This window comes from Lepidochelys kempii, chromosome 4 (genome assembly GCF_965140265.1).
Source record: "Lepidochelys kempii isolate rLepKem1 chromosome 4, rLepKem1.hap2, whole genome shotgun sequence".
Lineage (NCBI taxonomy): Eukaryota > Metazoa > Chordata > Testudines > Cheloniidae > Lepidochelys > Lepidochelys kempii.
Window position 1 is genome coordinate 28,317,215 of NC_133259.1, and position 24,402 is coordinate 28,341,616.

At 42.9% G+C, this 24,402-nt stretch overlaps 1 protein-coding gene across 5 annotated transcripts in view; it reads left to right on the forward strand.

Moving 5' to 3' along the window:
• NFKB1 (nuclear factor kappa B subunit 1) overlaps positions 1 to 24,402 on the forward strand; it is a 94,260-nt gene that overhangs the window by 38,386 nt on the left and 31,472 nt on the right. For all 5 annotated transcript variants that reach the window (XM_073340806.1, XM_073340805.1, XM_073340804.1 and 2 more), the window contains exons 6-11: positions 13,334 to 13,482; positions 15,404 to 15,567; positions 16,465 to 16,623; positions 19,924 to 20,028; positions 22,123 to 22,214; positions 22,810 to 22,948. In XM_073340806.1, coding sequence (XP_073196907.1) covers positions 13,334 to 13,482; positions 15,404 to 15,567; positions 16,465 to 16,623; positions 19,924 to 20,028; positions 22,123 to 22,214; positions 22,810 to 22,948 — 808 coding nt within the window. The remainder of the gene's footprint in view (positions 1 to 13,333; positions 13,483 to 15,403; positions 15,568 to 16,464; positions 16,624 to 19,923; positions 20,029 to 22,122; positions 22,215 to 22,809; positions 22,949 to 24,402) is intronic.

The window sequence follows — 24,402 nt, forward strand, 5'->3', positions numbered from 1 at the left end:
GGCTGGGGCTGGAGGTTGATTCCATCATCCATAAATACTTCATTCACACATCTAAACTAAACTAATGAGATTACAGGCAGGTTTTGCAAAAATGAAGGTTGCAGCAAGCTTTTACAAAATGCAGTGAGCATTTTAAAATGGCGTTTGAATTACAATATGGACAAGTGTAAGGAATGGCAAACAGTGCACAGAAGTTACCATGTTGAAACAGTGTAAGTTTCAGTGATTTGAGCAGCAATTGGATTGAAAGTGAAACTCAATTAGCCAGTTATTGGGGTAACCGGTTTTATGAATGAATGTTGTTTCATTCATAAAACTTTGCTTATGAAGTTATATTAATAAAGTGAACAATTAACAACAATTTCATTGATAAGTTTTAAATGACCTCTCATGTCAGCTATCGCAATTCCCATATCTTCCAGCTTTTTAAGAAGCACATTTGTCATACCAGCTCCTGTAGTATCATCCATGTCAATAAATTCTAGAAAATGTTCTCTGACAGTCACCATTGCAGGAACATTTTCACTAGGTTCTGTTGTTGTTACAAAACGCACCATTAAAGTCATTTGTTCTGTATGGCTGATGTCAGGTGTGCAGTCCAGAATAACAGAGTAATATCTTGCTGACTCCAGATCTGCCACAATCTTCTGTTTGACTTTTGTTGCCAGGAACTGTATGATCTCATTTTGAATGGTTTTTCCAAAGTAGTGGTGTGTGTACATTTCTTGGGTGGTGACTCTTCTTAGATGCTCCTGGAGTACAGCATCAAACTCAGCCATCAGCTCCACAATTTTAAGGCAGTTTCCATTGTTTGGCACCTACAGCTGATCTGAAGTGCCACGCAGTGCTAGGTTTTGGGTAGCAAGCATTCTCACAATGGCAATGAGCCTTTTCAGAACATTTTGCCAGTAAAGAGACTCCGATGCAATCTTCTCTTGATGCTGATCATCTATGCTGGCCTTTAACCTTAGTCTCATCTCAAGCTCTTTCCACCTATGGAATGCTCTCTGGTGATTTGCTGCCTTCTCATGGCTTGCCAGATTTGTAGCCAGATTTTTCCAGTCCTTTGTTCCTGTAGAACCCAGTGTGGCTGGAACACTAGACTGGAAGAGTTTGCAACAAAAACAGTATGCAGCATTCTTGGGTTTTGAGTACATAAGCCATGGTCTCTCCACTTTGTCACCATTGGGGATTTCATGCTAGTAATGTGTTGGATGGACTCTTCTGTTTTCATTGTCTTTGGGGAACATGAAGTTTTTCACTTGTTGTGGCCCATGCAGAACAAGGAAGTCCCTCAGGCTACTGCTCAGTGGGTCCACAGTCCTGGATCATCTAGACTTAAGGAACTAAACTTACCAGCAGCTGTTTCTTGCACCTCCACCACACTCTTCTCTGATCTACACTTTTCTTTGGGAATGGTTACATCCATTTGAGATGGAGATATGGATGCTGCAGTAGCTTCCAGGTCACCTGCACTCTGACTAACTGGAAGATCAGGCATCTCCTCATTACTCACATCCCCACTGGGGCCAGAAGACTCACCGTGAACGTTTGTGTCTGTGTATCTCAGAAGAGCTCCTTCCTGCTTAGATAGAAAAGCTTCCTTTGCTTGCTTGCTTTTTCTGAATGCTGCCCCAGAGGGGCGTTTTCTTCTTTCACTCATGACTGCTGTTCTGTGCCAACTATAGTGGCTCTCAACACTCAATTGAAGGGGACAAATAAGCAGGCTGGTAGCAGGGCCTGAGTGAGGGAAGATATCAGCGTCTTAAGGGTCTAACTGGCTCCTACTAATTCAGTTGACTGCCTGTTCTCCTCAGTTGGGTTCAGGGAAGCAGCAGGAAACAGGAAGCTTCCGGAAAAGTTGGTGTTAATCAGTCCAGGCTCCTGGAGGAGCTAGAGAGGTGCTATAAGAGGCTCCTCCTCCTCTCTCTCCTTGCAGCTGCTGCTGCTTTCTGTTATTCCCTCTCACCTTTTCTCCTGCTTGCCTGCCTGTTATGTCTCTTGTGCCCTCCTTCCTCCAGCACAGCACTCCACCATCTCTGTGGATCTAGAGCAGAGAGACTACATATGCACCAGCAGCAGACATAATTTTCTACACTCTGGGTCCTAGTGGCACCCCCCACAGTCTGGCACCTGAGGCGGCCTCCTCTGTTTGCCTCATGGTAAGGCCAGCCCTGTTATTTGTCTACACTGCAAATTTAACTTTGGTTAGCTCATCCCCATTAACTAACTCCAGTTAAAATAGCTTTGAATACATAGTGACTTGGTTTTTAACTCTGGTTAATGGCTCAAGTTAAAATCCATTGGTGTGCCTGGGGTTGAACTGGAACTGTTAACTGAGTTAAAAGCCAAGTTGCCATGTCTGCACTGATTTTTTTTGCACAAGTTAGCACTCACAGATCTGGCACTTTAAGTCTATAAGAAATAGAAATCGGTAACATTTGTATTGTAAGACAAAAACTCGTGTGTGTGTGTGTGTAGCCTTACATTGTATGGCATTATATTTTTATATGTACTGTTATAGTTTTAGCAACAACAATAATAATAGCACTTACAGAGTATATTACATTTTCAAAGCACAGTATAGTTTATTATTTAATTATTTGTGTGTATCTACAGTGTAGGGTATGAATATTAGACATATTACAGTAAAGTTGGATTTCAGAGCTACCTAAAGCTACACTGGAGAGCTACCAGTAATACAATCTAAAAATCTACGATAATTTTAACTTGTGTCTACTTAATACAAAGAATTTAACATAGGAAAACGATGATATATAGAACTCTACCGCTGCCATCTGAAAGCTGTTGAGCTTCATATCTATGATTACAGTTTTGTCATCTGAGAAAAAAGGAGAGAATACATACTGTGCTGATCACTGAGTATAAGGGGCTATGCGCACGCCCTGCAAGGTGTTCTTACAAAGAAGTGGTAACCACCACAAGAATGAAACTTGATTGGCTTGTGTCATGACACCTGTTTGGCCTATGTTATCATCAGTTCATTGAGACATCTGAATAGCGTTATTCATAATTTTCCTTTACATACTTTATACATTTGGAAGGAAAGACTTTACAAGAATAGTCTACACAAAATGTCCTTTTGCCTTCTTTCATGTTTATTGCTCAGGGAGATCCTGCAACAGAATCCATGCCGATGGACCTGTAAGTTCATGTGGACCTGTGTGTTATTCTTTGAAGAGCCTAACCCAGTTGGGGATGCTATAAGATAATGTGCTGAAAAGTGAAAATACTAGAAAGCTTTCTAATTTTAGTTGTCTGGGATTATTGTAATTTACAGCCCGATTCAGGAAAGTGTTCCTCTGGAAGTCAGTGGGATTTTAGCATGTACTTAATTTTAAGTCTTAGTAGGTGGTTTCCATGGGAATTCACAGAACAATAAAGCTACTCAGGTAATGTGCTTCCCTGATGAGGAAAGGAAAAATATATTGTTTTTCTTTGGTAGAAATTAAATTCTAGAATGATTGATTACTGATTAATATTAAGAACACATGTTAAAAGATAATTAAAGTTACTCTTTATTCCCCAATTGCTTTTAAATGAAATGATCAGTATTCAAGCATGAACATAACTTGTTATAATAAGTCTTTGTTTCCTTTTAAGCAAAACGCATTGGACCAAATTCATCCAAGGCTGAAATCAATGAGAGTTGCATCCATTATTGCCAGGACTGAATTTGAGCCATTGACTTCCTTTAGGCCAAAATTGCCAAACTTGGTTTCTTCTTCGAGTGCCTGCTCATGTCAATTCCATTCTATGTTTGTGTGCGTCCATGTGCACAGTCAGAGATTTTTGCCTTAGCAGTACCCGTAGGATCGGCTATAGCACCTTCTTGAGTTCCGTGTTCTTGCACTGGTATATTAGGTGCTGCTGACCCGATGTCCTCTCAGTTCCTTCCTACCGCCCATGACGGTTGGTTGGAGCACCTTGTCTGGCATCACAAGAGCATTAGCAGTTCTTACAGTCTATTGTTCTGTCTCCTTTGTTGTTAGTTGATAGGTATTTAGTTAGACCTTTAAGTTAAGTGTTAGAGTAGTTGTTCAGAGTTAGAGTGATTGGCCCAGCCAGGGACCCATCTCCGACTTCTGGGAGCAGCAGGGGGTTCTGGCCCCTTGTAGGGTCATCCGTGCCCGAAGCAGGCCCAGTGGAAAGGCCGATCGGCACTGCAGACATCAAGCCAGGCCCCGGCATCTAAGGGCAAGCCAGTTATGGGGCTGCCCACTAAAACAGCAGAGCATTCCCAATCCCTGGACCACAGGTGTTGGTCCGCATCACCGCAGCTTTGGTCCCTGATTAGAAAACACAGGTCCCTAAAGCCAAGGTCTCCGCCTGCAAGGCACAGGACACCTGAGTCACAACGCCAATCCCCGTACCCATCGTACTGTCAGGCATCCCACCAGAGTTCGCCACTTCACAGATCTCCATCACCTAGGCGGTCTCCCAGGCGTCAATCCCCCTTGGTGTGGGATCGTTCCCAGTTGCAACACCAGTCTCCAGCTGCCTGGTACCACTCTTTGTGCAACATTGGTCCTCACCCTGTCCTTACCGGTCACCAAAGAGGGACAGTTGGCAGACTCAGGCATCTGTGGCTCCTCCCTGGTCACCAGAAGGGCAATGGTCCAAGCCTGAAGGGGAGTTCAGCCCCTCATCTATAAAAGGCAAAATGCCACTGACCCACAAGAGCAGTGCGGCTCCTGCAGCGGTGGCATGGAGGTAGGGGCAATGGCCTGCTCAGTGGCAGTACTGGAACCCATGGGGGGTACCTATTATGCCGGTCCTGTACTCCCACCATTCCTCCCAGGCTGCATCAGACAAGCTGCCCCTGGCACAGCTGGCACCCGAGTCAGCACAGTGCCAAATCCGATGCAGGGGCAACACAGTGGGCCCCAATGAGCAAGAGGCAGCCGCCCCTCCCCCTGCCATGCGATCATCTTCTTCGTCTCTGGACAAAGCGGTGGCGGGCCCCTCGCTAACGAGCAGTACCCCCGACGACTTCTGGGAGCACCAGGCCCTGCTCAAAAGAGTGGTTGCCAACCTGAACTTGGAGGTTGAGGAGTTAGCGGAGGAGTCCAACAACTTCGTTAATGTTATACCCTCCTCCATCCTGGGCTGGATCACATTGCCCTTCCACCCACAGGTCCTTAAAATTGCCTAGTCGGTGTGGCAGACCCCCTCTTCCATTCTGCTTACCTCCAAGAAAGCGGAAAAGAAGTACTATATCCCCACAAAGGGGTTTGAGTACCTGTACACCCATCCTCCAGAGTGATCCTGGTCGTATCTGCCGTGAATGAAAGGGACAGGCGAGCAACATGCCAAAAAATAAAGACGCCAAGAGGCTGGACTTGGTTGGCCGGAAAATTGATTTGACAGCCAGCCTGCAAGTTTGGGTGTCTAACTATCAGGCCCTGCTAGGCAGGTACAGCTTCAAACTGTGGGACTCCATTAGCAAGTTTAAAGAGGGCCTTCACAGGACCGAGCCAAGGAGTGAGCCGCCTTGGTGGACGAGGGCAAAGCGGTGGCGAGAGGCGCCTTCCAGATGACCTGGGACGCTATGGACTCAGCGGCCAGGGTAGTCACCTCTGCGATGGTCATGAGATGCAGCTCTTGGGTATAGTCCTCTGGGCTGTCCCAGGAGATGGAGACTACCCTTCAGGACCTTCTGTTTGAGGGAGCCATGCTCTGACCGACGCACAGCTCTACGGCCTTAAAGACTCCCATGCCACCCTCCGTTCCTTGGGCCTTCACACCCCTCAGCAGGCTAGAAAGCCTTTCTGTCTGCCTCCGTTGAGGTCCTGGGGTGTCTCCTGGTCCATCTCCTACAGGAAGAAGGACAGAGACAAAGGATTTTAATGGCTTCACCTTTCATCTTCCTGTTCCTCTGCCCAGCTTGGTTCTTCCAGAGGCCAAGGAAGCCAGAAGCAGGCGTTATGAGGATGCACCCGAGGATGGCACCCCAGTCACTTCCCAGGATCCTCCCCCCTTTCCTCAACCGCCTGCACTCCTTCCGGTCAGCCTGGACGTGGCTGACCTCGGACCGTTGGGTGCTCGACATAATATCTTCACCCTGCAGTTCGTGGCCGACCCTCCCTCCCACTCCCCTTCCCCGTCCCTCTTCAGGTACCCTTCTCACGAGCAACTCCTTGTTCAGGAAGTCAAGAGCCTCCTATGCCTGGGGGCAGTAGAGGAGGTCCCTCCAGACTTGAGGAAAAAAGGGTTCTACTCACACTATTTCCTAATCCCAAAAGCAAAAGGGAGCCTCAGACCCATTTTAGACCTGCGCCACCTCAACAAGTCTCTCAGGAAGTTAAAGTTTCACATGGTCTCTCTGGCCTCCATTATTCCCTCCCTGGATCCAGGAGACTGGTATGCTGCCCTCCACTTAAAGGACTTATATTTCCATTTTCCTGGGGCACAGGCATTTCCTCCATTTTGTGTTGGGCCACTGCCATTTTCAATTCACAGCACTGCCCTTCCATCTCTCGTCAGCCCCAAAAGTGTTTACAAAGCGCATAGCGCCAGTGGCTGCTTATCTGAGGCTCTGAGGGATGCAAATGTATTCATTCCTCGACGACTGGCTAATAAAGGGCTGGTCCCGGCATCAGGTGCAGCGGCATCTCAATCTGATTTGCTCCACCTGATTTGCTCCAACACCTGGGGCTGTTGATAAACGAGAAAAAATCAACCTTAATGCCTGTACAATGCATAGAGTTTATTGGAGCAGTCCTTGACTCTACTCAGGCCAGTAGAGTCTTTTTCCCCGAAGTTCAGTTCCAAGCCCTGGCAGACCTGATCTCATGCAAGCTTACCCTCTCACCACCGCTCTCACGTGCCTACGATGATTGGGCCACATGGTGGCCTGCACTTAGGTAGTCCAGCACGCGCAGCTCCACCTAGACCGCTACTGTTGTGGCTGGTGTCGGTCTATGTCCCCAATAGACACAGCCTGGACTGTGTGGTCAGGGTCCCAGTCCACATATTATTGTCACTCACATAGTGGTGAAATCCTGCATCAGGGTTGGAAGAAGCCACACAACTCCCCGAGGCCAGGAACGCTTTGGCAGATTGCCCTCAGCAGGACCTTCTCATCCCGTCACGACTGGTCCCTCCATCCGGAAGTGGCCAGCTTCATCTTCCATAGGTGCAGAACTCCCCAGGTGGACCTGTTCGTGTCCAGGCAAAACCGGAAATGCCACATTTTCAGCGCAATTCGGGGGATCGACAGAGGCTCCGAGCCTGTTGGACACTTTTCTGCTTCTGTGGTCTGGGGCTCTGTTGTATGTCTTCCCTCCGGTGTCGCTGATTCACAGAGTCCTCATGAAAATCAATCAGGAGAAGGTGAAGGTAATCCTCATAGCACCGGCTAGGCTGTGCCAGCATTGGTTCAGCATGCTGCTGGACCTCTTAGTGGCTGTTCCATTATGGCTGCTGCTCAGGCTGGACCTGCTGTCCCAAAACCATGGCAGTCTTCTGCATCTGAACCTGGCCGCACTGCACCTGATGGCTTGGCTGCTACATGGTTAAATGCGGAGGAGCTGGAGTGCTCAGGGCCTGTTGGGCAGCAGAAAGCCCTCCACCACAGCGACTTACCTGGCCAAATGGAAGCGGTTCACTTATTGGACCTTGGACAAAGGCAGTCGACCTGAGCGGGTCTCGCTGCAGTTGATCCTGGACTACCTTCTGCATCTCAAGCTGCAAGGCCTGTCCCTTTTCATCTATCAAGGTCCACTTGGCTGCTATTTCGGCCTTCCGTCCACTGCTCGAGGGTAGGTCAGTTTTCGCCCAGGACATAACTGCCATGTTCCTCCAGGGCCTTGAGTGCCTCTACCTGCACATCAGGGACCCCATTCCACCCTGGGACCTGAATCTTGTGGTGTCACAGCTCACAGGACCCCCTTTGAGCCTTTGGCTTCCTGCTCTCTCCTTCTCTTGTCCTGGAAGGTCCCGTTCCTAGTTGCAATAACATCCGGCCGCTGGGTCTCCAAGATGAGGGCGCTTACCCTAAACAGTCTTATGGAACCACCCTAAACAGTCTTCTGAAAAGACCGGGTCCAGCTGCGGCCACACCCGGCTTTCCTGCCCAAGGTGGTCTCGCAGTTTCATACGGGCCAGGACATTTACTTGCCTGTCTTCTTTTCAAAGCCGCGTAAGGAGGAGGAGGAGGAGCATCTGCAGCATTCCCTAGATGTCAGGAGAGCACTAGCCTTTTACATTGAAAGGACCAAGCCATTCTGCAAGTCAATGCAATTGTCGTCACAGTGGCCAACAGGATGAAAAGTCATCCAGTGTCCGCTCAAAGAATTGCTTCTTGGATCACTGCCTATATTCACTGCTGCTTTGATTAGGCAAAGATGCCACCTCCAGCAATTGTCACCACCCACTCAACCAGTGCGCAAGCCTCTTCGGCAGCTTTTCAAGCCCAAGTGCCTATCCAGGACATCTGTAGGGCGGCCACCTGGTCAGCCATCCACGCGTTCATGGCCCATTACACATTTACCCAACAGACCCAGGGATGATGCAGAGCAGTATTGTAAGCCGCTAAACTGTGGACTTTAAGCCCACTTCCAAAGACACTGCTTGTGAGTCTCCTAGAATGGAATCGACATGAGCAAGCACTTGAAGAAGAAAAAATGGTTACCTACCTTTTTGTAACTGTTGTTCTTCGAGATGTGTCGCTCATGTCCATTCCATTACCTGCCCTCCTACCTGTTGTGGGTTGCCGGCCAGAAGGAACTGAGAGGGCATAGGATCAGCAGCGCCTAATATACCGGCGCTTGAGCGCAGCATTCAAGAGGGCGCTACAGCCGACCCTATGGGTATCGCTAAGGCAAAAATCTCCGACAACTGTGCATGTGGGCGTGAACATTCCCAATGGAATGAACATGAGCAACATATCTCAAAGAACAACAGTTACAAAAATGTAGGTAACTTTTTATTTTTTAAGCTGAGCACCTAACTCTGAAATTTGGCACCCAAATAAATTGATTTTCAGAGGAGCTGAAGACCTGCAGCTCCCACTGACTTCAATCAAATTAGGAAGTCATTTATATTTAGATGTAGAAGTATGTACGCAGTTGTCTAAATTTTAGGCACCCAAATTTTAGGGACACTGTCAACTGAAAATATCACACTGTGGCCTAAAAATGTTTTACTTCTAAGTAACAGCTAAGGCTGTGCAAATCCTGCAAACACCTACACAAGTGAGTAACTTTACACCCAGATATAATGGAATTACTCACATGTGTAAAGTTACTCACATTTTGAAGTTTTTTCAGAACTTCGGCCAAATGTTGCTATAACTGAAAGAGATGTGAAAGAAGGGGTGGCTTCCCAATTTTTAGTTTATTGACTTCATGCATTTCACAGCACTTTGAATAGTTAGTTTTGCTGTTTGGTCTCTCTAATCAGTAAGTCAGTTTCACTTGCTTGTATGAGGTACAGAAAAACATCTTTAAAATAGGAAAATGTGATTTGTAAAGCATAAAAACTGCTGAGCAGACTCATGGAGCTGTGAAGCAGTTGAAACTACTTTCAACTTACGTTTTGAAATTCACTAGCTCTCAAGATGTCCCTTTAATCTCTAAAACAAATCTGTCTCTTAAACAGAAACATCAGATAAATGTGACTGTGCAGCATTTTTAACTTTATCAGATTAGGTGAACTGAACACTGCTTCCCTATGGTGGATGCACAGCAAATTCTGCAACTATACTCTTCCTGGGACTCCTTATTTTCTTTTTCTTGTCTTTGATAGTAATTGGCTCCTTAGAAACCAAATATTTAGTAATTTCCTTGTTAAACAATAGGCTTGGGTTTTTTTAACTGTACATTTAGTGACATTTAGATATTCTTGTAACAGCTGAACACATCCTTCTTGCCACATTTTATTTTATCTTTCTTGTTATGTTGGCACAAATCACTGTAGTATCTGAATGTCTCTAGATGTTCAGCACCGATACATTTTGTATAACTTTCTAGAAATAATGTACTAGTCAGTAATTAATGTCTGTGGCTGTTTTTGGAGTTCTTAGTGGAAAAAAATTGACAAATACATATGCAACTGATCTATTACCAGATATAACTTAGAATTAATTGTGAAGTACTGTGAACAGTGTCCACAATTCAAGAAGGATGTTGAAAAATTGGAGAGAGTTCAGAGTAGAACCGTGGGAGTGGTTAAAGGCTCAGAAACCATGCCTTAAAATGAGAAACTCCAGGAGCTCAAGCTGTGTATTTTATGAAAGAGAAGATAATGGAGTGATCTGTTTATTTTATCAAAGAGAAGATTATAGGGTGACTTGCATCAAACTCTGTAAGTAGCTACATAGGGAACAAAACTTTTGACAATGGGCTCTTCAATCTGGCAGACAAAGGTATAACATGATCCAGTTGGTGGAAGTTGAAGGTAGACAAATTCAGACTTGAAATAAGGCACATATTTTTACCATTGAGCGTAAATAACCATGGGAATAACTTACTCCGAGGTTTGTGGTGGATTTTCCATCATTGGCAGTTTTTAAATCAGGAGTGGATGTGTTTCTAAAATATATGTTCTAGTTCAAACAGGAATTAATTTGGGGAAGTCTATCGCCTGTCTTATGCCGGAGGTCAGACCAGATGATCACATTGCTCCCTTCTGGCTTAATGATCTAACAATCTATATACAAGTTAAGTTTTAGAGAACTTTGGCTTCTCTCCCTATGCAGATTACAAAGACTGTGTTGAGCTGAGTAAACCGTTTGAAGATTACAATCTTGATACCACGTAGTTAAATGTTCTGCTTTCAGATGTTTTGGAAAGTCCTTAAAACCCAGCAGCGCTAGATACAGTTTCCCTGTGGTTTGAACAGCTGATGCAGAACTGTCTTGAGCGATTTTGACACAAATACGGAACATGCACGTTATTTATTATTTATCATTTATATAGCAATATAGATACACAATGCACCTTATAACAGTGAAAATGCATATGTCAAAAAGAGGAAATAATGTGTCCTAGGAGTTATTAATCATTATCATCATCATCATCATACTTGGGACATAAGTAACAATTTTCATTCTCAAATCATTTTGTAAATGTTAATTAATCATCATACCTCTTTGAGGTTGACAAGTAGGTATTATCACACCCATTTAACAAACGAGGAAGATGAGGCAGTGTGACTTGGTCAAGGCTGTAGGTTGATTCACTATCAGAGCTGGGGTTAGTTCATGTGAGCTAGACATATGTTTAGACCACGTCACGCTCTCAAACTAGAGGCATTTTTATTGTACGGTACAGGTAAAACAAGTAGCAGACAAGTGGGTTATGAGAGGATTTTCACAGACACATGCTTCCTGGAAACTGGTTAGCTTTAAGTAGTGAGTAGGAGGGAGTCGTGTGGGAGTGCACTTGGCAAATGTTGAGACTGTTCCAAGTGTAATGGGCTCAAGAAGAGCTAAAGGAAACAAAAAAAGTAAGCAACACATGTTAGAGTGGTGAAATAATGGTGAGTTCTGATTATCAGTCTTATCAATACAAGAAGCTGAAGTAATTTAGTCATCACTCTTACTGTACAGTAGAACCAACATTTACAAACTCGTTGAGGATTGAGGAATTCATCAAATCAAAAAGTTCATAAAATTGAAAATACCAAAAATACAGTAGGTGCAGTGAGTAACTGCAGCATGGTTTACTGCATCACTTTCTGCTTGTCTTTCTAACCACTGCAAAGTGATTTCCAGTGCATTTCAGGCCTGAGAATGTGATGGGATGTCAAGTTGTTCTTCATCAACCTCACTTTCGTTACATGATTGTTATTTTTTCCTTCAGGAAGAATGGTTTGTAGAACTGGTTGTTTGTCTGACTGGTTTGTGTATGCTTATCCTTCGGTATTCTGGTTGATTAAATATACAAGTTCACCTGAGGCTAAATGTGAGAAAAGACTTCTTGATAAACTGGTTAGTTAATTAAGTGAAACTGTGGGAAGGGCGTTTAAGAAACAATGGGTATGGGTTTGAAGATTTTACACTAAGTATAATTTAAAATATGTAGATAACTGATAATCAGCTGGTGAACTCATCTTATGAGAGCAGCTAGTCAGAGATGTGAATGATGTCATGGATAAAATAAAGCCCTTATAAAATTGCTATTTGAGCAGTGCTTTTTCATTTGTACAATTTCTGTGGCATCACTTATTTTTATAACCATAATTTTTAACATTGTGTCAGAAAAAAAGATGTTGTAAGAAGCTAGGAGACAGAGTTCTACACAATTCTGCACCAGTGGTCCTAGACACTCAGTTTACCATTATCCCAATCCCGCAGAAACTTATGCATGTGCTTATCTTTTTTTCTCATGTGTAGTTCAGTGGAACTATGCATGTGAGTAAAAAAAAACAAACCATGTGCATTCGTATTTTCAGAACCGGGCCTTGTGTGTGAAGTGGAAGATGGTCCGGTTGTAAGGGTGCTATCCTGAAACCCAGATTCAATTCCCTGCTCTGTCACAGATTTCCTCTGTGATCGTTGGGGAGTCTCTCTGCCCCTCAGTTCCCCATCTGTAAAATGGGGACAGTACTTCCTTGTCTGACAGGGGTGTTGGAAGGATAAATGTGTTGATTGTGAGTACTAAGATACTATGGTAATGGAGGGTATTGTAAGTGCCTCAGATCGATGCAGTTTTTTGAGCCAATGTAGAATACTTTCTTATGAATATTGAATGAATTCCATGCCAAATGTCTGTCTGTAAAACCTCTGCCAAAGGGGATTATTAGAATGAGAACGCAGCATTGTAAAGAAAATGCAGTCATCTATATAATATTTCAATCTTAACTTTTTGAGAGCACTTTTACATTCAGCAAAACAATGCACTTTCTTAATGCTAAACACATACCATTTCGCTGAACTTCTTAACATGCTTTAATGTCTACTGAGAATGCAATCTACTGAATGAATTTAACCTACTTAGCGCAAAAGGCCAAAGTGAAATATTTACTTTAATTATTTTCTGAAAAATGGGTATAAGTGCCTCTCTTGAACTGTTTTTCTCATTATTTCTGTTTACACTCCTGCTATTTGTACGTTGAGTTTAATTTATTTTTGTTGCATTTAATTTGAAAAAAAATAAAACAGTTAGTAAATGGATTGATAAAACTCTCCTCTTTGGTGATACGGGACAATCATTTTATCTTGTTTGTATTTTACGAAGGAAGGAATGAAAACATACGTGTTGTATTCAAATTTGTTTGTGCTCAGATATCAAAGTGACAGAAAATACCTACTTAGATTAATGGTGATGTTCTGTTTTTTTAAAATATTTGTTATGCTTGTTTACAGATCTTCAATTATGTTGGGCCTGCAAAAGTAATTGTCCAGTTAGTTACTAATGGAAAAAGCGTACACCTGCATGCCCACAGCTTGGTGGGTAAATATTGTGAGGAAGGAGTATGCACAGTTAATGCAGGACCGAAGGATATGGTAGTAGGGTGAGTACACTGATATATTTGGCAAAGCTAGTGGGCAGAGAATCGAGTATAAAAACTGTAACTGGAGAGACGAAAATTGTAAAGGTAAACCATTAAATGGAGCATTAGTCCTTCACTTTCTGCTATGTACTTTGCTCATACCTTAAAATGGAAAAATAAATGTGGTCTCAGTTTATCCCTATTTAGAAGACACTGACATGTAGGAGATAGAGGGTATATTTTGGAATTATAAGAATCTGGAAAAGTTAAAGAGATATAAGCAAATAATTTTTAATATGATTTTTGGAGATCTGCAAACAGGCACCTTCCAGGTGCAATCCAGATCTGTATTAAAAGTTTATTTAAAAATGTATTTAGAACTGGTCAGAAATTGGGTATGGCAGAATTGTAAAATTTTTCTTGACCTCTTGTTACAGTTTTCATTAGTTTTCCATTTTCATTTAAATTTGCCAATCATCTCTTATAGTAATCCATCAGAGCAGAAAAAGAATTAAGAAAATAGAAATTAGTAAAATGGAAATTAAAACAAGACAAGTATAAACATAAGAACATTAAATAAATAAAACTGTTTAATCAATAAAGATCATACTAAAATAACAGTCTGGTCTTGGTTTAAAAGAGTAAATGTTAATATCACTATACGATACTCAGGCTAATGTCTGATTTCAGGTGTGTATCAGGTTTCAAGGAGGCTCTTAGTTGTGAGTTTTACTCCCATGATCTCCTGAATGTCTTTCTTAGTGAAGATGATGAAGTCTAAAAAGTAGAGAGGGAGTGAGACTTCTTTTAAATGCTGTAACTTTTTGATGTTAAAGAGCAGTGTGCTAACTTGGCTTGTTGTAGGCGTTTAAATAGTTTTATCTGAAATAATCCTTTGGCATGTTTCCTATTAAACTTCTGTGTAGTTTCTCATATGATATTTAGAAACAGCCTTTCTGTCCTCAACTGACCCATATGAAAATTGGAATATCGACTTCATTCCATGCTAGTTCCAGAACTAATTGATCATTTTTAAATGTGCCAACAGCTCTTTTGAAACATAGGTCTTATATTTTGGACATTTTCACTCAACTTGATATCTGGGAAAAAAAACCAGGGGTCCTTGTGGCACCTTAGAGACTAGCAAATTTATTTGGGCATCAGCTTTCATGGGATTCATTTATACCTGTTTACTGTATTTTCCACTCCATGGATCTGATGAAGTGGGTTATATCCTGCGAAAGCTTATGCCCAAATAAATTTGTTAGTTTCTAAGGTGCCACAAGGACTCATTGTTTTTACTGATACAGACTTAACATGGTTACCCCTCTGAAACTTGGTATCTGCAGTGTTTCACTGAATGCCTAATAAAAACCATACTAGTAAATTTCTTATCCTTTGGAAATCGTTGCACTGTTTTTAGCTTGCTCCCATAATCCTCTAGGACTCTGATTTAGCTTATCTGAATAGGATTTTTGCACAGTAGTTAAAAAATATAGAAGACCGCTAGGGTTCTTTAAAATCTAACTCTTCTCCCTACAGAATTCATGAGTTTGAACATCTCTGGTTATGACATTACCAAGATAGAGTACACATAGATAATGAGAGCCAAATTTTCAAATATTGTTTCCTCGGTTGTATCCACAACATGAACACATGCACAAAATCAGTAACTGCTCATGCAAATGGTTACTTGTGTGTCAGGTTACCTGTTTTTTGCACCCACAGGACCACTGGCACACGGTGATTTAGGTTTTGCATATGCAGTGGGTGCCCACACATTTTGTAAGTACTGCTCGATCACCCACATTTGAAAATTTAGTCTTTCCATTGACTTCGGTGGACTTTGGATCAACCCCAAATGATTATGGTTACAAAGAGAGACTATGGGCAACTTCTGCATAAGGGACTAAGAAAATATTTCTTCAATCATATTGTGTAGGTTTCCAAACCTAGGGATACTTCATGTCACAAAGAAGAAAGTGTTTGAAACTCTGGAAGCACGAATGACAGATGCCTGTAAAAAAGGATACAATCCTGGGCTCCTAGTGCATCCTGAACTCAACTATATACAAGCAGAAGGTGGTGGAGAGAGACAACTAACAGGTGGGTGCGATGTTATTCATTTGGTTATCATGGATCTTGAGAACATGTGTTGTTGATAATAGATTTTGCTCCAAGAAACACAGATTCTCAGCCAGGATGATGTCTTAGTAGGCTCCCTAGGTAGTCTGCCCCCAGCTGTGCGTTTTGAGAGGTCCTTTGCTTTTGGGATCTTCAGGCATGCAGAGCCAAACAACCCTCTCTCCTAGATTTCTACAACATTTACTCCTGTGCACGAGTTCCACCAACAATGCCTCCATCTTCAACCCCTAGGGGTTCAGTACCCTCAGGGAAACTGAGTCACTTTGTATTACCGTGGAGAGCGATTGGACCCTTTAAGTGGTTGTAGGCAGAACAGAGATCCCTCTGGGGCAAGATCATCCCTCCAACCCCTGCTTGACACATGTACCTGCAAAACCTTGGGCCGGCATTGCTCCCAGAGAATTAATGAAGGACTGAAGGGCCAATCCAGCTCTGACTATGGCACAGCCAGAAGTTAGAGAATACTTACTTATTTTACTGCTGGTTAGTGCCAGCTTCTACAGGTGAACTTTGCTTAAATAGCTGCTGTGTCTTATCATTGTCCTTCTTTATTGTATTTCCACCCATTGTAAACTCCGCAGGGCCAGGAGTGTGCCTGTTTTTGTATGTTTGCGAGGTGCCTGGCACAATTTTGGGTGCAATAGAAATAATAATTTGCAGGCAACAAATTGCATGTCACTCCGTTTATTACAAGTGCAGAATGCAATGAATTACCCGTTTACTATTTTCCAAATAAAAATAAGAATTGAAGCTCATGGTTTAAAAAAAAAAAAAAGCAGCTTTTATCAGTGCTTTTTGGAGGTAGAATTGTTTTTCCCCTTGTTGTTCCAATTTATCTCTGCTATTGATTGGTTCTAGAGCGGGAAAGAGAAATCATCCGTCAGGCAGCCCTTCAGCAGACTAAAGAGATGGACCTCAGCGTGGTGCGACTCATGTTCACAGCCTTCCTCCCCGACAGCACTGGCAGCTTCACAAGAAGACTTGATCCTGTCATATCAGATGCAATATATGACAGCAGTAAGTACATTTGGCTTTCATGTCCTTTTTAGCAGGCACGGTCTTACTTTCCCTTTCTAGGAACGTAGGCCATAGGAATCGCCAGACTGGATCAGACCCAAGGTCCAGTTAGTACCTATTCTGTCTCTGACAGTAGCCAGTGCCCCATGCTTGAGGGAGGTGTAAGAACCCCACATTAGGCTGATGTGGGATAATCTGCCCCTCACATTGGGTGTCATCCAGGTCTCTAGTAGCAAGAGAGTGGCCTAAGCCCTGAAGCATGAGGTTTAATATCCTGTAATGGGGTTCTTGGTGGGCTGAGGGGCCTAACGGTTAGCATCCACTCAGTTGTAGAGCAGTGGTAGGAGAGCCCAGGCTCACCCATTCCACTAGGCTCCAACCCAGGGCCCTAGGTAGATCAGCAGTGTTTGGCCTTTGGGAGGAGCCCTCTGAGCAACCTTTTTTGGGTTGCTTCCTACCACCGCTTCCTTCCCTCAGCTTCTGCCCCCAGATAAGGAGAAAAGAACAAGGAAAAAGGAAACTAAACTGCCAGCCCCAGCTGGGCTCCGCATACAGTCCTTTTTCTTCAAGGAGGCTTCTTCAGCCCCTTTTGGCAAGCATCTTCATGATAGGTTTGCACTCCTCCTCATCCTCCCCCTTCTGAGCTGGGTTGCTCCCTTTTCAACCCTGTCTCCAGTTGGAGCACGCTCTGCAGGGTTGGAGGGGCAGGGCTACCTGGACCCAGTATAGTCCTTTAACCCCTTCAGCTCCAGTGAGGGGTTTGTATACCCCATCACATATGTCTTCCAAAATAATTTTACTATTATGACAACCTTTGTTATTCTTGTTATTCATATAAATGTCCAGTTCCTTTCTGAATCTTGATAAGTTCTTGACCTCAACAACTTCCTGTGGCAAAGAGTTCCACAATCTAATGGGTATCCCTAGCTTCTGTTTGCCAGAAGCTGGGAATGGGTGACAGGGGATGGATCACTTGATGATTACCTGTTCTGTTCATTCCCTCTGAAGCACCTGACACAGGCCACTGTTGGAAGACAGGACCCTGGGTTAGATGGACCTTTGGTCTGACCTGGTATGGCTGTTCTTATGTTCTAGTTGTACATTCTGGGAAAAAAGTATTTCCTTGCAGCCCTTTTGAATTTGCCATTTTATAATTTAATTGAATCTCCTCTTGTCCTTGTGTTATGAGATGGGAAGAACAGAAGTTCTTGATCTACCATCTCTAGACCATTCATTATTTTATATACACTTTTATCGTGTCCACTCTGTTCATCTCCTTTCTGAGGGAAACAATCCCAATCTTTTCAATCTCTCTCCATATGAGAGCTTTTCCCATTCCATTGCCCTTCTCTGAACCCCCTCTAATTCTGCAATTCTCCTACCTGCTACTTATGACTACCAATTTAGCAATATTCGTGCAATAATAATCGGGAAAAAGTATGTACTTTTTTTTGCATTATATTACTTGCATTTTCTGGAAGAGTAAAAGCCCCAGACTCTTCATCTGGAGGGTGATGTGAACTACCAAGTGGTGTCTTTGAGGAATGTTGTTGGTTTACTTTAGTATCTGTTATAATTCCAATATGCTTTCATTACGGTAACACATATCTGCATATTGATACAATAAGCAGGGGGGGAAGTTACAGTACAGACTGAGGTATAGTGTATGCCAAGCCACATTGAAAGGAAGTTGAATGTTGCTTTATGCTTTTTGTTGTTGTTTTTAAGTCTGAGCATCAAAGTCTATCTTCCATTTGTGGGGAAGGTGGAGGAAATAGATGCACCTATCTCTCTCACTGTCTAGGTTTTCATGCCACTGCCAGTGACCAGAGTATCTGAGACCACCAACTGAATTCATTTATTTCAAAAGAAACAGGGATTTTTTTTTCTTTTAATTTGTTTTTAGGTGAATCTAGTGCACTGCAGTACGGGTGCAGCATGTGGCAATGCAGGCTTCTGCCATGCTGTCCTGCCGTTGTGTCTCACACCTCACCTGAAGCTGCTATCTGTAATGGTGTGAGGACAGTTCTGTGTCCAGGGCCCTTTTAACTCTTGACATATCTACTGAGACTGCAAATAATCGCCAGTTTTGATGGTGGCGATGTGGACCCCAGTCCACTGTGAACTGGACAGGGACTAACAAACTCTTTTTAGGTAGGCCACAGAGCAGTAAAGAAACAGGAGATGTACAAGTATATAGTGATGTACACACACACACCATATCAAGCAGTTAGTGGTGCCACACTAACCGATTTCAAGAGCACAAGAGAGAAAATGTGATGCAGTTCTCACATGGCTTTTTTTTTTTAACCTAATTAGTAACAATGGAGGGTCTTGAGTCCTGATTCCCCACTGCACTACTTGACTGGTATAGTGCTCATACAGGACTAACACAGTAGTGAACAAAGAACAGGAGACTTGCGGCACCTTAGAGACTAACACATTTATTTGAGCATAAGCTTTTGTGAGCTACAGCTCACTTCTTTGGATGCATCCCTTATTTGTAGTCCATAGTCAGGCAAAATTTCTACAGAAGTCAGTGGGAGTTTTGCCTGCATAAGGAGTACAAAATCAGGCCCTTAAGTTGAAAAATTAGTGGTTCATCCTTCACTTTCACAAGACAAGGAATCCAGTCAGTACCATGTGATTCTTGTTTGAGATTTGCCTTTTATCCCATTTCTGTGCTTTCTTGTTCACTAGGCGTGGCAGAATTTTATATTTTTTTCTAATTTTGACATTTTTTTCTCCATTTCTGTTTTTAAGATTTTATTTTCTGTTTTTAACTATGTTTAGGGTTACAGCTGGGATGGCAGGGTTGGGGTTAGAGTCAGGGCAGTGCTGACAGTGGGGCTGCAGGGGGCTCTCTGTGCGGCTGACGGGCCAAAGACACCAGAGTGCAAGGTGGGGGAGGAGGCTCTGGTCGTCCTGGCCCTGTGAAGCAGAGAACCCCCTGGCCAGGGAGGCCGAGCCCTTGACCACAGGGTGCTGCTGAACATGTTGCTGCCTGGGGACAGCTCCCACATTCCTGGCTGGTGTGCAAATCGGGCCGTGACAGTAGAGCTGAACAGGGCTCCCTGCACAGCTGCAGGGCCAGTGGCACCCAGTCCCTGCAGGCATGCCGACCCTTACCCATTGATACGTTTTTCGTCGATTTCAGTGCATCAGCCCAAAGTAATGTTTACTGACCATTATGGATTAAAACCAAACCCTGACAAACCAATTTTTAGCCTACAGCTGTCAGCAGAGTCAGTACTGCTGTCAGCGGAATAACATCTTGTTTCAACTCTTCCCTTTTGACAGAAGCCCCCAATGCATCCAATTTAAAGATTGTAAGAATGGACAGAACAGCAGGGTGTGTGACAGGAGGAGAGGAGATTTACCTTCTTTGTGACAAGGTTCAGAAAGGTAAGAGCCCCAAACTGTCTGGTGTTCTGAATCGGCCCCTTTGATTGGGATTATAAAGTAGCTTTGCTATGTTTCTCATGGTGGCCTAGCAGTCAAAGGTCCTGTGCCAACACCGCTCCCATTAACTTCGGCAGAATTTGTGAGTTCTCAGCATTTCTGAAAATCAGGCCAGCAGTGATTAGGGCAGCGATTAGTGATCTTACACCGCTCACCCACGAGTAATTTGTAGGGGGAACAGCCTGGAGAGTTGGGGGAAAGAAATTCACGTACCCTTTTCCCTCTCCCCCAACCAGCAGACTGACCAGGACGCCACCCCAGCCCCTCTGAAGTTTCTGTTCTAGCCCCCCAGGTTGTCAGGGTTTGTGAACACTGGATATGTGCAATTGTGGACCCATGACCACACCCCTATGGTGCCTCCAACCCCTTGTATAATGTGTAGTGGGAGCTGCAGGTGCTCAGTACTGCCAGTAATCAGGCCATATTTATGTAGATGTCAAAGGGAATGAACCTGTAAATAGTTACTACCAGGTGTCAGGCTTGTGCAATGTGAGGCATCCTGTGGACTCACGGTTGTAAACATTATTCCTGGAATGAAGTGTTTGCGGGATCAGGCTCTAAATATGGATTTGGATGCTTAATTTAAGATGCTCAAATTTTAACATATTGGCCTTTGTTTATAATATTCTGGTTTCCTATTCATAGATGGAAGTAAACAGAAAAGAAAAAGGGGGCTTGGAGTGTTTCAATCTGTAGATTAAAACAAGGACCCACAGATATACTTTATCGCTACAACAGCATGTACAGTTCTCTACCTGACTGTAGAGTTGTTAAATGATTCAGGCATTTTCTGTTATTCCACGCTGCAGCAGAGAAGGGTGTGGGAGAAGACAGCATACTGTGTAGTTCTGTAGGGAAGAGAGAAACTGGTTGAGTTTGGGGAAATGTTTTTTTCTCCTTAACACTGTAAATCCACAGCCTTTCCAGGGGATTAAGTAAAATGCAATTTTTTTTAAAAAAAGTCTGAATAAATGGAAACTCCGAAGTGGGGTTTCCCCTTAGTCTGAGCGGGGTTTCCCCTGACACCGTCACTCTCTCAAACCTCTGTGCTCTCGGAAACTTGAATGCACACGGCAGCAACATTGGAAGGAGTGTTTCTAAATCTGAATGCTGCCAGATTGGGGATCAGGAGGAAGCAGCCCACCTACCCCAAGGCCCCTTCCCATTGATTAGGAAGATAAAGAGTTCCTTGCCATTAGCCAAAGGCAAAAAATGGGCGTTTCGTATTTCCCCTCCCCAGGATGCCGAGGAAAGAGTCCTCAGGGTGGCCTGTTTTCTCCACCTCTCCAAAGAGGTCTATGCAGAGGGCCCCCAGCCTGACAGAAACATCTCTACCCCTCGCACTGCTTTGTGAAGGGGAGAGGAAATGCATTGCTGGAGAGCACTTAGCTCAGGACTGCTGCTGAAAGTAGCTGCTGCCACTCTAAGCAGTAGCTGAGAAGTGGCTTTTTGCCAGCAGTAAATAGAACTTGAACCTGAACAGTTCAAGTTTCATTCAGTTTTCAGAATTCAGACTGGTGGGCTGGGGGTCCTATATTTCACACCATAAGTTATCCCATCCCTACAGTTATTCTGTATTGAGCTACTGCACTAATCCTGTTTAACCATAGAACAGGAAGAAGAAGTGAACCTGATTCTCCACTCACACCAGTTTAAAACATGAGTAACTCCACTGAAATCACAAGAATTACATCAGCGTAAAACTGGTGGAAATAATGTTCATATAAATCTTCTTAAATTTATCATACTTGAGAGGGGTAAAGTTCTTGATGTTTAATGTATTCTTCTAAATGTAACACATTACCACAGAAAACAAATACTGGGTGAAATTCAGCATCAGAGAGAATTATTTTCCTTTACTAAAAATCATTTATTGTTGTTTATAGTATACAGTATGAATCAGTGCTAGGAAAAATATAATCTCCCAAAATCCACTGTTAGAACTGCCATCCACCATATTATTTTTTATTCGAAATTGATTTAACCAAAAGCTTAAAAAAAAACCTAGAGGAATTAACACTCTCGCACTGTTTGCAGATGATATTCAAATTCGTTTTTATGAAGAGGATGAAAATGGTGGTGTATGGGAAGGCTTTGGAGATTTTTCCCCTACAGATGTACATAGGCAGGTAAGTGACCAAATAGCTGTCATTTGCTAACGGCTTTCAATTCTTTAGCTAGTAGGGCCCCATTTGAACCAATGGCTTAGTCGTGAAAGGCTCTAAATCCCAATACTAATTTTCGCAGTCACTATCTTCCCTCTCTTACTTCAGAAGAATAAATATGGCCCAGATTTAATTTAATCTGTAAATCATAGTGCCGATGAAAGTTACAAACACACTAAAAGGAAATTTGAAAACTATGGTGTGAAAGTAATGGTAAGGGAGAGATGTAAGGCACGTCTATGGAAAAATAGTACAGGGTAAAATGTCTCCAGAGTTCCTACAGGAATACTAAGGACACCATGAAAAAAAGATAAAGCAAGAGAGAAAAATACAGTACCTACATGTATTAGATAAAAGGCATTTAAACTGTAATTAGCTCCAAACTAGAAGTGAAAAATAAAACGGGAACGTATAGTTGTGGTAGCCTTCACGCAAGTGAGATTTTCCTCTCAGCTGTAACTAAGTAAAATGCCCCCAAATACAAAAAGTTAGATGTAAAACACTATCTTATTTCAGAAAACTCTATTCCTGACAACCTGATGATCAATGTTTTTCACAGTTTGCTATTGTATTCAAAACCCCAAAGTACAGAGATGTCAATATCACAAAACCAGCATCTGTGTTTGTCCAACTACGGCGGAAATCTGATCTGGAAACAAGTGAGCCAAAGCCATTTCTGTACTACCCTGAAATCAAAGGTAATTCATTGAACCTGTTCCATGCATTACAAAGGGGAAATATCCTGTTTGTGAAACAGCAGAGCCCTCACCTATTTCCTAATGTTGGGTAATGTCCTTGTTCTATGGTTTTTTACCTCTAGAAAATACTGTACTTGACTGCTCATATTGGGCAGAACTAATGGAAAAACTGGTCAGGGCAGAACTAGTCAGAGCAGAATGTGTTTACTTCGATATTTTATGTTGGACTGTTGTGCAGGAAACACACAGGTCCCTACAAGGGATTAGTGTCAACTGGTATCTTATACACCTAGAATGTATATATGCAGTAGGTGGCGCTTTTTTCCCGGTCACTTCTGAAACAATACTCAAGGTTATTGTACTGCCCGTGCTGCCTTTCAGATGAAACATAAAACCAGGGTCCTGACTAGAACTGGTGAGAAAATAGAAAATATATTTTGTATTTCTCTTTCATTGACCAGCTCTAGTCCTAAGCACTTGTGTTCGTTAAATAACCCCCTGGCACCCTTTGCAAGAGGAAGGGTGGTGTGATTGGTGTGGTTTTTTTCCATGACAATATTGTAAATCTTTTAGGTGAAATGTAACAGTTGGAATCAGACCCGGTGACTATGTTGTTCAGTGTCAGGAAGCTTACCCAGTGGATCAATACTTTTTAAATCACTATGCTGTGAATTAATCTGACTGAATTATAAGGTTGTTCTTCGTGTTCATGTTAGCATTAATAATAAATAGTAATAAAAATATTTGTATGATGGCCGAGCTCAGGGGTCCCAATCAGGGATCAGGGCCTGTTCTGCTTGGCACCATACTACGCAGATGTAATAAAAGGCAGTAGCTTATGATCTTAAGCCCTGATCCAGTAGCATATGCATATGTGCTTAACTTTAAGCGCAGGAATAGTCTTGTTGAAGTCAATGACTACTCGTGTGCTTTAAAGCATATACATAAGCATTTGCAGGATTGAGGATTTAGCTTGTGACAAGAGAAAACAGGTGGACAAAACAAAGACATGTGCAGGGATAGTGAGTTATTTATATTTTGGTATAATAAGCAGCAGAAAGTGATGTTTGCTGAGAAATTTCCATGTTTTCAGGTGGATATTTGAATTTAGGTGAACTCTATTTTTAGCATCCAGGAACTCCTTGACCAAATTGTATAGAAACATTTCACACTGCTCCAGATATAGCCCACCAATTTTGAGGCTGACTTTTTTGTGGTTTTTAGAGGGGTGAAAATAATTGAATGATGATTTCTGTAAATGCCTTTTCATAAACTCTATCCAACATATTATGAAGGCTGGCATTCTAGCAACTGTATGGTATTCTAGCAACTGTACTGGGCTATTTCCCTGTTGAATAGTGCTCACATGAGCTCAGAAATGTGTGTCTTTTTTGTTTCCTGGGCCAGATTCATTAGCTGCTTTTTAGGGTTTTCTCTCTTCCTGGGTGTGAGTA